The sequence below is a fragment of the Sciurus vulgaris genome (assembly GCF_902686455.1).
Source record: "Sciurus vulgaris genome assembly, chromosome: 5".
NCBI classification, from domain to species: domain Eukaryota; kingdom Metazoa; phylum Chordata; class Mammalia; order Rodentia; family Sciuridae; genus Sciurus; species Sciurus vulgaris.
In genome coordinates, this window is record NC_136465.1 from 38183315 (window position 1) to 38196522 (window position 13208).

Genomic DNA, 13208 nt, shown 5'->3' on the forward strand with positions numbered 1-13208 from the left:
CCTCAAAGACCCATGTGTTAAAGGCTTGGTCACCAGCCTGTGGCACTATTAAGAGATGACAGAACCTTGGGAGGGGGGTGTTGGCGCTAGTGGAAGTAAGTTAGGTATTGGGGGGTGTGACCTTGAAAGAGATATTGGAATGCCAATGTCTTCCTTTCTCTTACTTCCTGAGCATCATGAGTCAGGAGGTTTTGCTCTGCTACATACTTCCCACCATGATGTTCTGCCCTGCCACAGGCCCAAAAGCAATAGGCCAAGTGGCCATATGCTGAAACAAACAGAAAGTTGTTTCCTTTCTATTCCCTCAAATTTTAGGCCAAGGCTTAGATAAGTTGAAACTATCCTTTTTGTGATCTACCCTTATTCTTTATCTCAATACCAACTGATTTCATTTTCAATACTTTTTGTGTTTTTGTTTCTCTTTAAAGATTAATACAAAGACATTTCTGCCTAAAAGTTTATTAGTATGAATACTTTTACTAATATGGAGCCTCACTCACTAAAATTAGATGTGTGTGTATGTATATTTTAAAGTTACATTCAGAGATTTATTTTCCTATAAGCAATACTATAGTATGTTTCCTTCAAGGTTTAGAGGTCTACTATTTGCTTTTATTGCATTTTATGATTTTTTTGAAGTTTGGCAATAAATTTCTTCTCTCTCATATTTTCCACAAATCACTTTTTGTTTTAGAGGTTATAAGAAAAAGGCTAACTGACTTGTTATGGTCTTACAGTGAATCGGTAGAAGAAACTAGAATGCTATCTAGGTTTCTGAACTTGTGTCAATGTCTTTATTCACAATTTCCCTAAAATGTCCAAGGACAAACAAACATTGGGGTTTTCTCTCCAACCCTGTGATTACCTCTAAGAGGGGCCAAGTGACTTAAGGAGAAACAAACCAATAGTGAAGGGAAAGATGCAACACACACTTAAAGATCTACCTGCTTACATTGTCTAGCATTAAAAATTGTCAAATATTCCCTTATTAATTTTATCCGTACGTGTTAAGGCAGATGCTTCCCATCTTAGATAAGAGAACAGTTAAGGCAACCTTATGGCACATTTAACAGGCTTGTCAATATTCATCAGCAATAAGGACTACAAATAAAGTAACCCTTCTTATCCCTTATAACTGTTAGAACTCAACATTAACTACTGGAAGGAATACCTAGATGATAATTTAAGACCTGATTTACAGGTGCAGTGGTTCATGCCTATAATCCTAGTGACTCAGGAGGCTGAGGCAGGAGTATCTCAAATTCCAAAGCCAACCTCAGTAACTAGTAAGACCCTAAGCAACTTAGTGAGACTCTGTCTCAAAACAAAAAATATAAAGGGCTGGGGATGTGGCTCAGTGATTTAAGCACCCCTGGGTTCAATCTCTAGTTTCAAACCAAACCAAACCAAACCAACCAACAAACAAAAACCCCTGTTTTAGGACCTCCTCCTCTTTAGTACCTTCTGATCCTAGGTATTCTCTTATGTCCTCTTGTTATGGGCTGATTATGAGGTTCCCCCCCCCCCCCCCCCCGCCCAAGAGCATTGTAGTGATGTTTAGAGGTGAAATGATTAGATTATGAGATATATGACCTAATCAGTGGATTTATCCACTCAAATTATTAATCAAATGTATTAAGGGGCGGTAACTCGAGGCAGGTGGGATAGATGGAGGAAGTGGGTCACTGGGGGAGTCCCCTTGGAGATTATACATCTTGTCGCTGGCTCCTCTCTGCTTTCTTGGCTGCCATGAACTGAGCAGTTTTCTTCTACCACCCACTTCTGCCACAACGTTTTGACCCATCTCAGGCCTAGAGCAATGAAATCCGCAGACCATGGTCTAAACACATGAACCAAAATAAGTTGTTCTTGTCAGGTATTTTGGTCACAGTAATGAAAAGCTGACTAACACACCCCTTATCTTGCCTCACCTTTCAGTGTTCTTCAAACCCTGTACAGTGTAGAGGTCTATCTACTATCTGCTAAGGGTAAGTGCTGACTTAGCAGTAATATACAGTATGTCTTGAGTCCGTTTTCTGACCATGGGTTTACATATTACTCTTAGGGAAAATGTACTCATGTGTTAGAAAGATCATCATGAGTTACAGACCTGGGCTTTCAGTAAATGTCTGCCAGTTTCCCCTTTACTGACTCAAATTATAGTAACTTGGCTCTTGTCAGGGCTAGCTAAGGTGATGATTATTCTCACAAAACAACACAATTAAACACCTTTAAACATGTAATACAGGTCTTAGGCTCATGTATTTCAACCCTTTTTTTTTTTTTTCCTGTTTTCCTGTATCATGAGATGACTAATTCACAGTTTTTAAGAAGTACTACGTATAGTGGTTAAATGTACAAATTTTGAAGTGAATCCTAGCTCTATTTATTGGCTCTGTGATGTTGAACAAGTTAATTTACATCCTGCGCTTCAATTTCCCCATGTGTAGATGAAGATAATCTCTATCAGGATTGTTATATGAAATGAAGTATGTCTAATGCTTAGAATAGAATCTGGTACACAGTAAGTGTTCAGTTAGTAACTATCATTGTGAACTATGGATTTATATTGGAAAACAAAATATCTTCATACAGTCCTTGCTTAAATATTGATATAATTATTGGTAATAAGCTACCAGTCTTTATATGAAATAATTTGAATTTGTAAGGTACACTTTGAGACTCTCCAATGTATAAATATTAACTATTTTAGAGGCCAAAGAGCTTATTCAAAATAATTATACTGCTTTTATTTTTTAAAAAAGGACAGATTATGAAAGATAGTTTTTGGTTGTATTTTTGTTTTTGGCACCAAGGATTGAACCCAGGGATGTTTAACCACTGAGCCACATCCCCAACTCTTTTTTATTTTTATTTTTTTGTTTTAAAACAGGGTTTCACTAAGGTGCTTAGGGTCTTGTTTAGTTGCTGAGGCTGGCCTAGAATTGGTGATCTTCCTGCCTCAGCCTCCTGAGTCATAGGGATTACAGGCATGGGTCACTGTGCCTGGCTAGTTACTTTTTTTGATGTCATCACCTTGGCATGGCAAAGCCACAATTGGCATGAAGTACTTGCTCTTAATTTTTTTCTGAGGAGGTATAAGAGAGAATGAAGCTCTCCATGAACAGCAATTAGTATCAAAAACAAAAAAGTTTTACAAAAATGAAAAATGTGAATTTGTTTTTATATAGATACGTAAAATAACTCACTTGCATACAATTTTGCTTAACCATCAGAGATTATTTTTAGAACTTACTTCATTTTCTATTTGAAATCCATGTGCCATTCCAAAGAAATTTATTATGAAGACATGGAATGAATACCTAGGTAAACTATACTTGTCTATGGACACCAGTGTCTTTTTAATAACTTCTTGGATAATGCTTCATTTAAAAAGAATATCCACTAAATATTTTAGCTTATTTATAAATAATGTTGAGTGCTGAATTTTTCCTTTATTGATATAACACAGTGATACTTATTCACAAATGGAATGATTACTTATAGAAAAACAGTATAATCACTGTATCTGAAAATACATTTTAATCCTTATTTTTATTATATGCTGTAAGGAAAGCTGAATGTAAATCCATTTATTGGAAAACAATAGAAGTTTTAAAATAATTAAATTATTCATTAAAGTGGCATGGAGAGAGTTCCTAGGCTCATGCCCTTAAACGTTTTCCATATCCTTATCTTTATTTCTCACCCTTCTCTAAAATGCCTCTTCTTCCCGTCCTCTTTCCATCCTTGATTTGCTCTCCTACTCTTTCGTACTTTTAAAATAATCTCTTCAGTATTCTCTTATTTCCATTGTCCAGCAAAGATACATGTTACTTTATTGGTTTTAGCACTACTGTAATCACCTGGGTTTGTGTAGCCTATTGGCGTCCGTAGTCTCAGAAAGCATCATGTGTATACTACCGGGTGGGACCATGATAGAAGAGGCAAGTATGTAATATAAAAATTATTTGGACCACTCGTTTTTGTGGGTAACAACATTTGCACTGAACAGTTGGCAATAAAAATAGAATTGGAGCTAAACTAATTATGGCAGCTGTGTACACCCCTTTAGCAACCAGGCAGATTTCTTCGGCCTTTCCATAAGTAGGTACCGCAGGTTTCCTTTACTCCACATTTGCCTGATTCCTTACCTAAGACAGCAGAGTGGGATGGAGGGGTTTGTTAGTGGAAAATTGCTACAAGTGAGGAACAGAAATGGTTTCTGTTTAAAGAGCGGGTGAAAACAAGGCAGACATTTGGGGGGAGCTGTAAGAACAGTTAGGAGGTTATTTGTAGGTGATGATCAGAGGGCGGAATTGTGGGATCACCTACCTGAGTTAGAGAATTAAAAAGGCACCCGACACCTGCAGCAAAATTTTCCATCAACAGACGGTATCATGGGGGAGTGAAGAGGGGGAGCGCGGGAAAGAGCAGGGTTCGCTGCGATTGGTCGCCACCTCCCCCCGAGGGGCAGCGGCCTGCCGGACCCCGCCCCCGCACAGCGGGTGGGTGGCCGGCACCTCCCAGCTGTCACTCTGGCCGCAGTGGCCCTCCGCCCCATCCTGGCACGCACTCCGGGGCCGTCCCCGCCCCCGCCCCGCGTCAGGCATCGCAGGCTTCAGTCACAACACGGTCCCGCTACCTGGGCGCGTCCGGCCCGGCAGCTGCGGGCCCGGCGCCGGCTGGCGGCGCTGAGGGACCGCTGGGAGGGGCTCGGCAGAGTCTGTTGGAGCCGTTCCCTCGGAGGGCCGCCGGCTAGGGCATGAGAACCCGCTCCCCCAGCCTCCGGAGCGGCGGCGGGAACGGCGAGGCGGGGAGGCGCCGCGCAGAGGCCACCGTCCAGGGCAGCGCCGAGGGACAGCGGGGCAGGAGATGTGCCTGTCCTTAGCGGCACTGGAAGCAGCATGCACCCCGATGCCACCGACAGCAGCAGCGCCGGCCTCAGCCCCGCGCCGGCCGCAGGCGCCGGCGGCCATCCTGCCCCGGGCTTCGCTGGCGGGCAGCGGCCAGAGTTGCTGGAGAACGCCGAGGCGGCGGCGGCGGCGGCGCCCAGGGGTCCGGGCGGCGGTTGCTGGCGGGTGCCGGTGGCCGTGGCCGCATTCGCCGCCGTGGCGCTCTCCTTCTTGGGGCCCGGCTGCTGGGAGGCGGCGGGAGGCGCCGGGCCGTGCACCGTCCTGCTCCGGCTCAGCCTGTACCTGAGCTGCGCCGCGGCCGCCTTCCTGCTGGGGACCCTCTTCGCCCTCGTCTGCCGGAGCCCTCGCGCCCCGCCGCCCGACTTCGTCGCCGCCTGGAGCCGGCTGGCCGCTGCCGCCGGCTGCCCGCTGCGGGTGAGTACCCCTCTCCGCTGCCTCGCGCGCCCGCGGCCTCGGCCCGCTCTCCCGCTTCCGGTGCGAGCCTCCCGCTCTGCGAGACCCCGCGGGCCGCGGCGTGGCCCTCCTCGCCCGCCCCGGGCCCCTGCCTGTAGCTGGAGACGCGAGAGGAACGGGCGAGGTGTGTGGGCCCACGCGAGGCGGCTCCAGGCTCCGTGGGTGTGGGCAGAGGCAGGGCACTAGGTAGGCTCTGTAGCCACCCCTCCGCCATCCTGTCACCGCGATCGCCGAGCAGGCAAGCCGTGCAGCTGGGGAGTCGGCGTGTTCCGGGAGAACCTGTACCGTCTCACTGTGCCTCAGGCACCGCACTCAGCACTGGCGATCCAGTTTGGGTCTGGGAACCGATTTTGTTGGGAGGCAGCTTTACAGCCATTGCCAGGTGAGGAAACTTGGTTAGGTCACCCACCTAATACCTCACACCAGAGCCTGTACACACTTCCTACCACTCGGTCCTGTCTTCCACCATGTTGATAACTAGGAACCGGACGGCAGAAATCACTGTAGTTTGCAAAGAAAGGCAAGTTATCCGAGCCACGTCTGGGACCTTGGAGCTATGATTAGGGTGGCAAAGAACTGTATTTTAAGTGAGATTTTCTTGAGTGCCAAGCCCACTACTTTACTCACCTCTTATCTTTTTATAATCCCTTGAAAGGAACCGTATTCTATTGTAGCTTGATGTTCACTGCTTGACTGAATGATACCATCATTTAACTGAAATTGCTCAAGCACTTTGGGGTCAGTGAAATGGCAGTGGCTCAATTTCATAAGAATGTTTGTTAGAGTGACCAACATCCCCAGGGTTTGCATTTACTGATAACATGACCTGCTTACTCATATGTAAAAAAGCATCGCACACTCCTCCAAAATGACTCTCCCCAGAGTCTATGTCGGTCAGAGTGATGTGCTGGAGTAATGACTGACGATTTGGAGGCAAAGAAGGCATCAGATATCCTTCCTCCGATTGATAATCAACTGGGTGTAGTAAGGAGTAGGAGACTCTTGGTTACATAAGTAGTCCCTCAAATCGGTAATGGTTATTTCTCTTAAAAATCTTCACTTAGCTGTCCAGTTTTTCATTTATAATGTAGCAAGAGTTGGTGAAAAGATAATGTTTTCCTTTTGCTTTTTTTTCCTACACTGATAAGAAGGATCCCAAGCTCATTTATAGATCTGTAAAAGATGTCTCAGTTCTTGCTAGAATAGTGTGAGAAGTTATAATTCATTCAGTACATATTTATTGAGCATCTCCTAGGAACCAAATTCTACTGTATTCTGGAAGCTGGGGTTGAACTGACAAGACACAGAAAAGTTATTCTCTCTGGAAGTTATATTCCTGTGAAGGGCCAGACTATAAATAGATATTTTAGGGTAAAGATAAATGCTTATTAAATAAAATGCGGCTAAGAAGCCAGGCACTGGGGCTAGAGTTGTGGCTCAGTGGTAGAGCACTTGCCTGGCATGTGTGAGACCCTGGGTTTGATCCTCAGTATTGCATATAAAATAAAATAAAATAAATAAAAGATCCGTTGACAACTAAAAAATAAAATAAATAAATAAATAAAAGAAGGCCAGGCACTCACCTGTAAACCCAGCAGCTCACTGAGGCAGGAAGATGGAAAGTTGAAAGCCAGCCTCAGCAACTTAGACCCTATCTCAAAATAAACATAGGGCTTGGGATCAGGCTTAGTGGTTGAGCATCTCTGGGTTCAATCCCTGGTTCCCCCATCCCCTCCAAATGCACACACACACACATACATACACACATATGATTAAGAGATAAGTGATTAAGAGTGACTAGTACTGTGGAGAATGAAATTTAAATGGTGAGATCAGGGTCAAAATCATGGTATTGTGGGCCACCTCTGAGGGTCTGGAAGCCTGGTGTTGTAAATTACCACTATTTCCTGCAAAACACATTCTTCCACATTTCACAGCTCACTTGCACCTCTATGTAGGTAAAATTTGGATTATCATCTAGAAAGATGGTTTCATAGAATTTTGAAAAGAGTACTTTGCAGGTAACAGAAAATGAAACAACATGTATAGTCTCTCTTGTATATCAATCACCCCAAGATTTCAGATAATAGTGAAGGGAAGTATAATCTAAGGAAAGTGATTATTGAGCATTCTTTATGAACTTGAATTCCTATAATAGCTTTAAGTAAGAAAATAAGCAATTAGGAAAATACTTTCAAAGTTGTATATTACCGAGAATTGAAATACATGTTATTCCCATGAAATTGTTTTCTTTGCGGTGCTGGGACTAGTTACTCGAGCCTGTAGTTTGCTCTATTTGCAGTAACTTGTGCTTTTTAAAAATGTTCTCTTCTTTATGAATGGAAGGATGGGAAGCATAACCATGTGGTGTAGTATAAGATATCTGTCAGTTATGTGGGGGTAGGAGCTGGACCACACAGGTCATTTAACATATGTGGAGGGGGAGGCTGTTTAGCAGTGAACCAAATGGAGCTTCTTAGAATAACAGTGACTACTACAGAAATCTGGATTCTGCATGAAGAAAAAAATCCTCTTTTATTCTTATACATGTTGAATTTTTCCAATCTGAGCTAGATATGCAGACACTGGGATCCATCCTTTTATGTACCCATACCCCCCCACCTTTTTTTCCTTCTTGGCTTCTTTCAATAGAAGAAAACACATATACTGTTAAAAGCAGGTAACTAGAGAAATCTAAACTGAAAGGGAAAAAGTGTTTTCATGTCTAGAGGTGTTTGAATGCTTTACCATATTGTTATTAATTGTAAACCCCAAGAAGTAAGGACCTATAGTTGACATCTTTTGTTATTCCTTACACCTAGTAGGAGCTCAGGGCTCCTCAAATGTTTGCTGATGATAATGAAAAAAAAAAATTTGATCTGTTTGTGGTTACTAACCTAATGCTTTTCTCCTCCATTTAATCCAGTATCAGACATCTCCCATGAATTAAATTTACTTAGATGGGAACCACTATTGGTTAAAGTAATTAAAACAGCTTTTCTCCCAGATAGAAATTGCATCCCAAATGGAATTTTCAGGTAATAGTGAAGCTTTTGTGTAAGGTCAGGAAGGTTGACTTAAAGTCTTGACTGTTGATATCTGGGCCCAACTTAAGAAAAACTTGGACTTTGTTTGGATCCGTGATGCTCTGTTGCTGGCCAGCTCCTAGCATAACAGATGTTATCCCAACTTTGCAGAGTGGGTCATCATAGTGCAATGTTCCTAGTCCAAGTTTGTATTTGGTATTCTACAAGCCAGTTAACTTGCTTGGGTCTGACATCAGATTCACTAGCCACAGTTACTTGACCCTAGCTTCTGATCTCACCAAAGCAAGAGCAAGAGAAATAGGACAAGTATGAATTAATGGTTTAGGAACTTATTATCATTATGAGACCAGCAATTCAAAGTACATCTTATAACAGAAAAGAGGGAAATATTTCTTAGATTTCCATGATAGGAAGGTAAGAGAGAATAACTTCTTAGACAAGTTTTCTGCTACTTAATCTATGGACTTTTTTCTTTGACACAGTTTAGTAGATACTTTATTATCTACTAAAATTATTATAAATTGGCAGTTTACGGTTGTGTTTATTTTTAAGGTAAAAAGGTGATCTGATTTATGAATATGTTAAATAATTAAATCAAGCTATATAGCATATTAGTTTCTCAAACTTAACATTTTTACTCTAGATACTTCCTGACTTATACCTCTTAAGTTCAAAATAAATAAGCAATTAATTAATGAGTTTTGAAGGCTGATACAAGAACATCCACAAAAGTTGAGTGATTAGTAGTATTCAGGAAACTTCCATGGTGGAAGACAAGACCAAGTGGTAGGAAGTGTATACAGGCTTTGGTGTGGGTATGTGAGGAAAACATTAATGAAAGACTTCCAAGTTCAGCCAGATAGAAGAATTTAAGAAGTTCATCAAATATAATTAATAACCTTTTACTGAATGTCTGCTACACATCTCATGTTCTGAACTTGTTAGCTAATTTTTTGCCTAGTTAGTTTCTGAGTGTCAGTGCCGCGCACATAGTATACTCTCAGTAGATAGATTTTGATGTGAACAAATTGAAGTTCCCAGCGGACAGTTTTAGATTTGAAATTTCAACCAGTTTCCTAGGGTAGGGCTAGAGTCTTGCTAATGGAAGCGTTAAAAGCTTTAATAATTATTATTTTTTTAATAAGTGCATGTTATTATGGTTTGTGGAGTTGAGGAGGATTCAGACATGAACAAGAATATCCCCTGTCCCTGCCCTCTTAGTCTGAGTAGATCAGAATGATAGAGAACCTTGGAAGGCAGATGTTTACAAAGACAGTAAAAACATTCACACAGCAATCAACTGCTCTAGTTGGCCTGGGTTAGACTTCTAGAATTCCTAAATGGGTTCTTTTACTAATACAAATGTTCTTTGAGTAAAACAAACTTAATTTAGTTACTTGAGGGGAAAAGGAAGAGAAACAGGAATTAGGGAGACTATACATAGCCTCTTTGTGGCTTTCCTTTTTTATGCTAATATGCTAAGCTAATCTTCAATAATTTGATAATGGATAATGGCACAATATATTTACTGTCTTCAGAATATTTGTTAGCATTTTAACTAGAGGATTTAAGTGTGGTGACCAATGAGAAAAATGGTTTTTTTTTTTGAGGAATATGGTGTGTAGAAAATCCCTTAAGTCATAGGATTCTTCCTAATTCTTTGTGGCATAAGGGACGTTGTACTTAAAATTCATACTATGCATATTTTAATTTTTATAGGTTGTACAATCACATGATTAATAAAATCAAAGCATTTAGAAAGGTAAACAATTTAAAAAAAATTTCCCTTCCCTACAGGCAGCCACTATTAATAATTGATTTTTCTTCCAGGTATATTTTATGCATATACAAGCAAATACAAATATGTATTCAAAAAGAAGTTTTTAGTATCTATTATTTTTTCAGTACTGGGTTGAACCCAGGGATGCTGTACTAGTAAGCTGCACCCACTCCCCAGCGCTTTTTTTTTGTTGTTTTGAAACAGTCTCCCTAAATTGCTGTGGTTGGCCTTGAACTTGTGAGCTTCCTGCGTCAGCCTCCTGAGAATTGGGGCACCTATCATCTCTTGATTTATCAACAGTGATTACACATAAAAGGAAGTTATTAATTTTCACTGCTTTCTGTTAGGAATAAACTCTTCGTTAAGGTTGGGGAATTTAAGACAACTAACAGTAAGACACAGTTATATATGAATAGTGATAACTTCAAAAGGAAGATAGAATACATGGAACATAAAAAAATAACCAATCAAATGAAGCAAATGTATCCTAGGAAATGAGGCAAGTGTGTATTTGAATTTGGCAAAACTGTCTAAAGGAAAAGCAATATGTATTTTTTTTAATTTGTTAAAAGAATCCGGAAAACTGTTTAGAGACAAAGTACATGTACCATTTGAGATTTGAGTTGCTAGTGTGACTATGAGATGAGTCACAGAAACTGGGATTGGAAAGGAAGTTTTGGCCAGGTTGTGGAAGTCTTCAAATGGGAGAGAGAGTAGCTCTGGATTTTAGTCTGTGGGCATGGTAGCTGTTGACATTTTCTGAGTACAGGAGTGATAGCATCCGAGCTCAGCTTTAGAAATGTTAAATGGAAATGTGATTCTTCTGGACTTGAAAGGGGAAATACGATGTAGCCATAGTGATCAAAAGTGAAAGGTAATGAACCTGTGTGAATGGAGACTAGAGGAATAAATTTTAAGAGTGAGATTTTTCTTTGATGTTAGATATCATTGGTTACCATTACAGAAAGTCTCAAGAGTGTTTTCAATGAGATAGGCATTTGGGAATAAAGGGAGAGATACGAATCTCAAAGGGAGTGCTCATGAACCATTGAAAAGCAGAAAGCACCTATAAACAATTGCTACTCCAGAGTGACAGGCCCTTGTAACATGAGGGTAAGGCGGAAGGGCAGGAAAAACTGGTGAGAAATTATGTAGCTCCACTCTGGATCCACCTCTAGTCAAGGGTATTCAGGAGAACTTCTGAGGAATGCTATAAATATTAACACTCCACACCAACTGGTTGCTGTTTCTGCCTCTGGAGATAAACTTTAAAATGTGAATTCCTTGCTTTACCCCAAAGTATCTCTCTCTTGAGATTGCCACCATTCTCCCTTGAATATAGATCTGTTTTCCTAAATAAACCCCCATCTATTCCTTTAACTGGATTGCTGAAATTCTTTTCTGTCAGGTAACTCCCTGCTAATCCCCACTGATTTTGAGTGAAGTTTCCTTTCCTCTCTGGGAACTCCTCAGATCCTTCTTCAGAGACATCTCTTTTGTGACGTAAAGAGTAGCCTTATATTCCTTTTAAACCATACGTTCATACCCAAACCAGAGGGTCACACTTGAAATACAAATTCGAAGACTAAATAAAGCCTTGAAACTTGAATGTTCTCCTTTGAGCCTTCTTAATTCTGGTCATTCCCAGGGGGTTATTTTTAACTCTTGATTCTTAAACTGCTTTTCGAGGGGAGCATACTATGACATCATACTGGTGATTGATGTTGCCTGCTTAAAAATATTTTAGGTTTTATTTTCCAAGTATATCATTTTGGGGTAGGAAGTGCCCTAGATTTCCTAAAATGTATGCTTCCTTGAAGTCAGAAATGGTGCACAGTTTTACTAAAAAGGTGACTCAGCAGATTTGCTGCTGAGAGTTCAGGCTGCAGAGAACAGTGTCTATGGGAGGCTGTTAGTATTCAAGTGATTGTGTCCAAACTTGTTTTTTTGTTTTGTTTTGTTTTGAATTACAGCTTTACTTGTGGAAGAAAAAAAAAACATAAATGTAGAATTTGAATTTTTACCCTTCTCTATTGGGTTAACTTCCAAGCTAGGATCGATTGGTTGAATGGAAAGACATGTTAGTTTTCAGCCTTTCTCTGAAATTCTCCTGGATACTTGAGGGCAAGGATTTAGGACCAAGCCTCACCCTGTTTTGGGATGTGTGCTTCTGTAGTTTCTCCAAACACAGTGGTGCTTTCCAGAAAACCCAGTGGGTTTGGATGTGTTTTGGTGGGCTTCTCAACTCACACACTGCTTTGGGATAAAGTAGTTAGGAGTTTAAGGTATGCCTGCTCTGACGCTGGAGCTAGCCAGCACTTACTAGATACTCCAGACGCTGGCTAGTCCTGGTATCTCTGTTAGCCTGGGATTCCATGTATGAATAGCCACAAGCCGGATGTAAAGAGAAATTAATACAGTAACTCAAAGTAAAATGCCTTTGAGGTCAAGGAAGAAAGGAGGAATTGTCCTTTTTAGTGGATAAGACACATGAACTTGTTTAGTCTACTGGGATCCATTTAATAAGCTTTTTATTTTAGCATTGAATACCGTTTTAGTGAACTTTTAGTGAACTGTTTAGAGGAGGAAAAGTTTATTTTGGGGGGTCACAGTTTCAGAGGTCTCATAGAACTCTCTCCATTTCTCAGGGCTCCAGTGAGGCAGGGCCCAAGCAGAGAGAGAGAGAGAGAGAGAGAGAGAGAGAAGGAGAGAGACACTCCACTTGCCAGATACAAAATACAAACCCCAAATACCCCCAATGACCTACTTCCTCCAACATCCTACCTGCCTTCAGTTACCACTCAGTTAATCCTTATCAAGGGATTAATTCCCTGATTGGGTTAAGGCTCCCAGTCATTTTACCTATAAACCTTTCATTGGCTCACACATGAGCTTTTGGGAGAAACTCAATATCTAAGCCATAACAAATACACTGTTTGGGAAATTAGTTTACAAATATTCATTGCTAAAATTATCTAAATGTCTGTAGTTCTCACTCACCTGAATGTATGA

At 41.2% G+C, this 13208-nt stretch overlaps 1 protein-coding gene across 5 annotated transcripts in view; it reads left to right on the plus strand.

Annotated features, from left to right (window-relative positions):
• Positions 1–4523: 4523 nt before the first annotated feature.
• Positions 4524–13208, plus strand: part of SNX25 (sorting nexin 25) — a 109118-nt gene continuing 100433 nt past the window's right edge. For 2 of the 5 annotated variants that reach the window (XM_079141914.1, XM_079141916.1), the window contains exon 1: positions 4526–5330. In XM_079141914.1, the coding sequence (XP_078998040.1) occupies positions 4908–5330 (423 nt within the window). In that variant the 5' untranslated portion in view covers positions 4526–4907. Of the gene's footprint in view, positions 5331–13208 lie in introns of all 5 variants that reach the window. The other 3 variants (XM_079141915.1, XM_079141912.1, XM_079141913.1) reach the window with 3 other exon arrangements.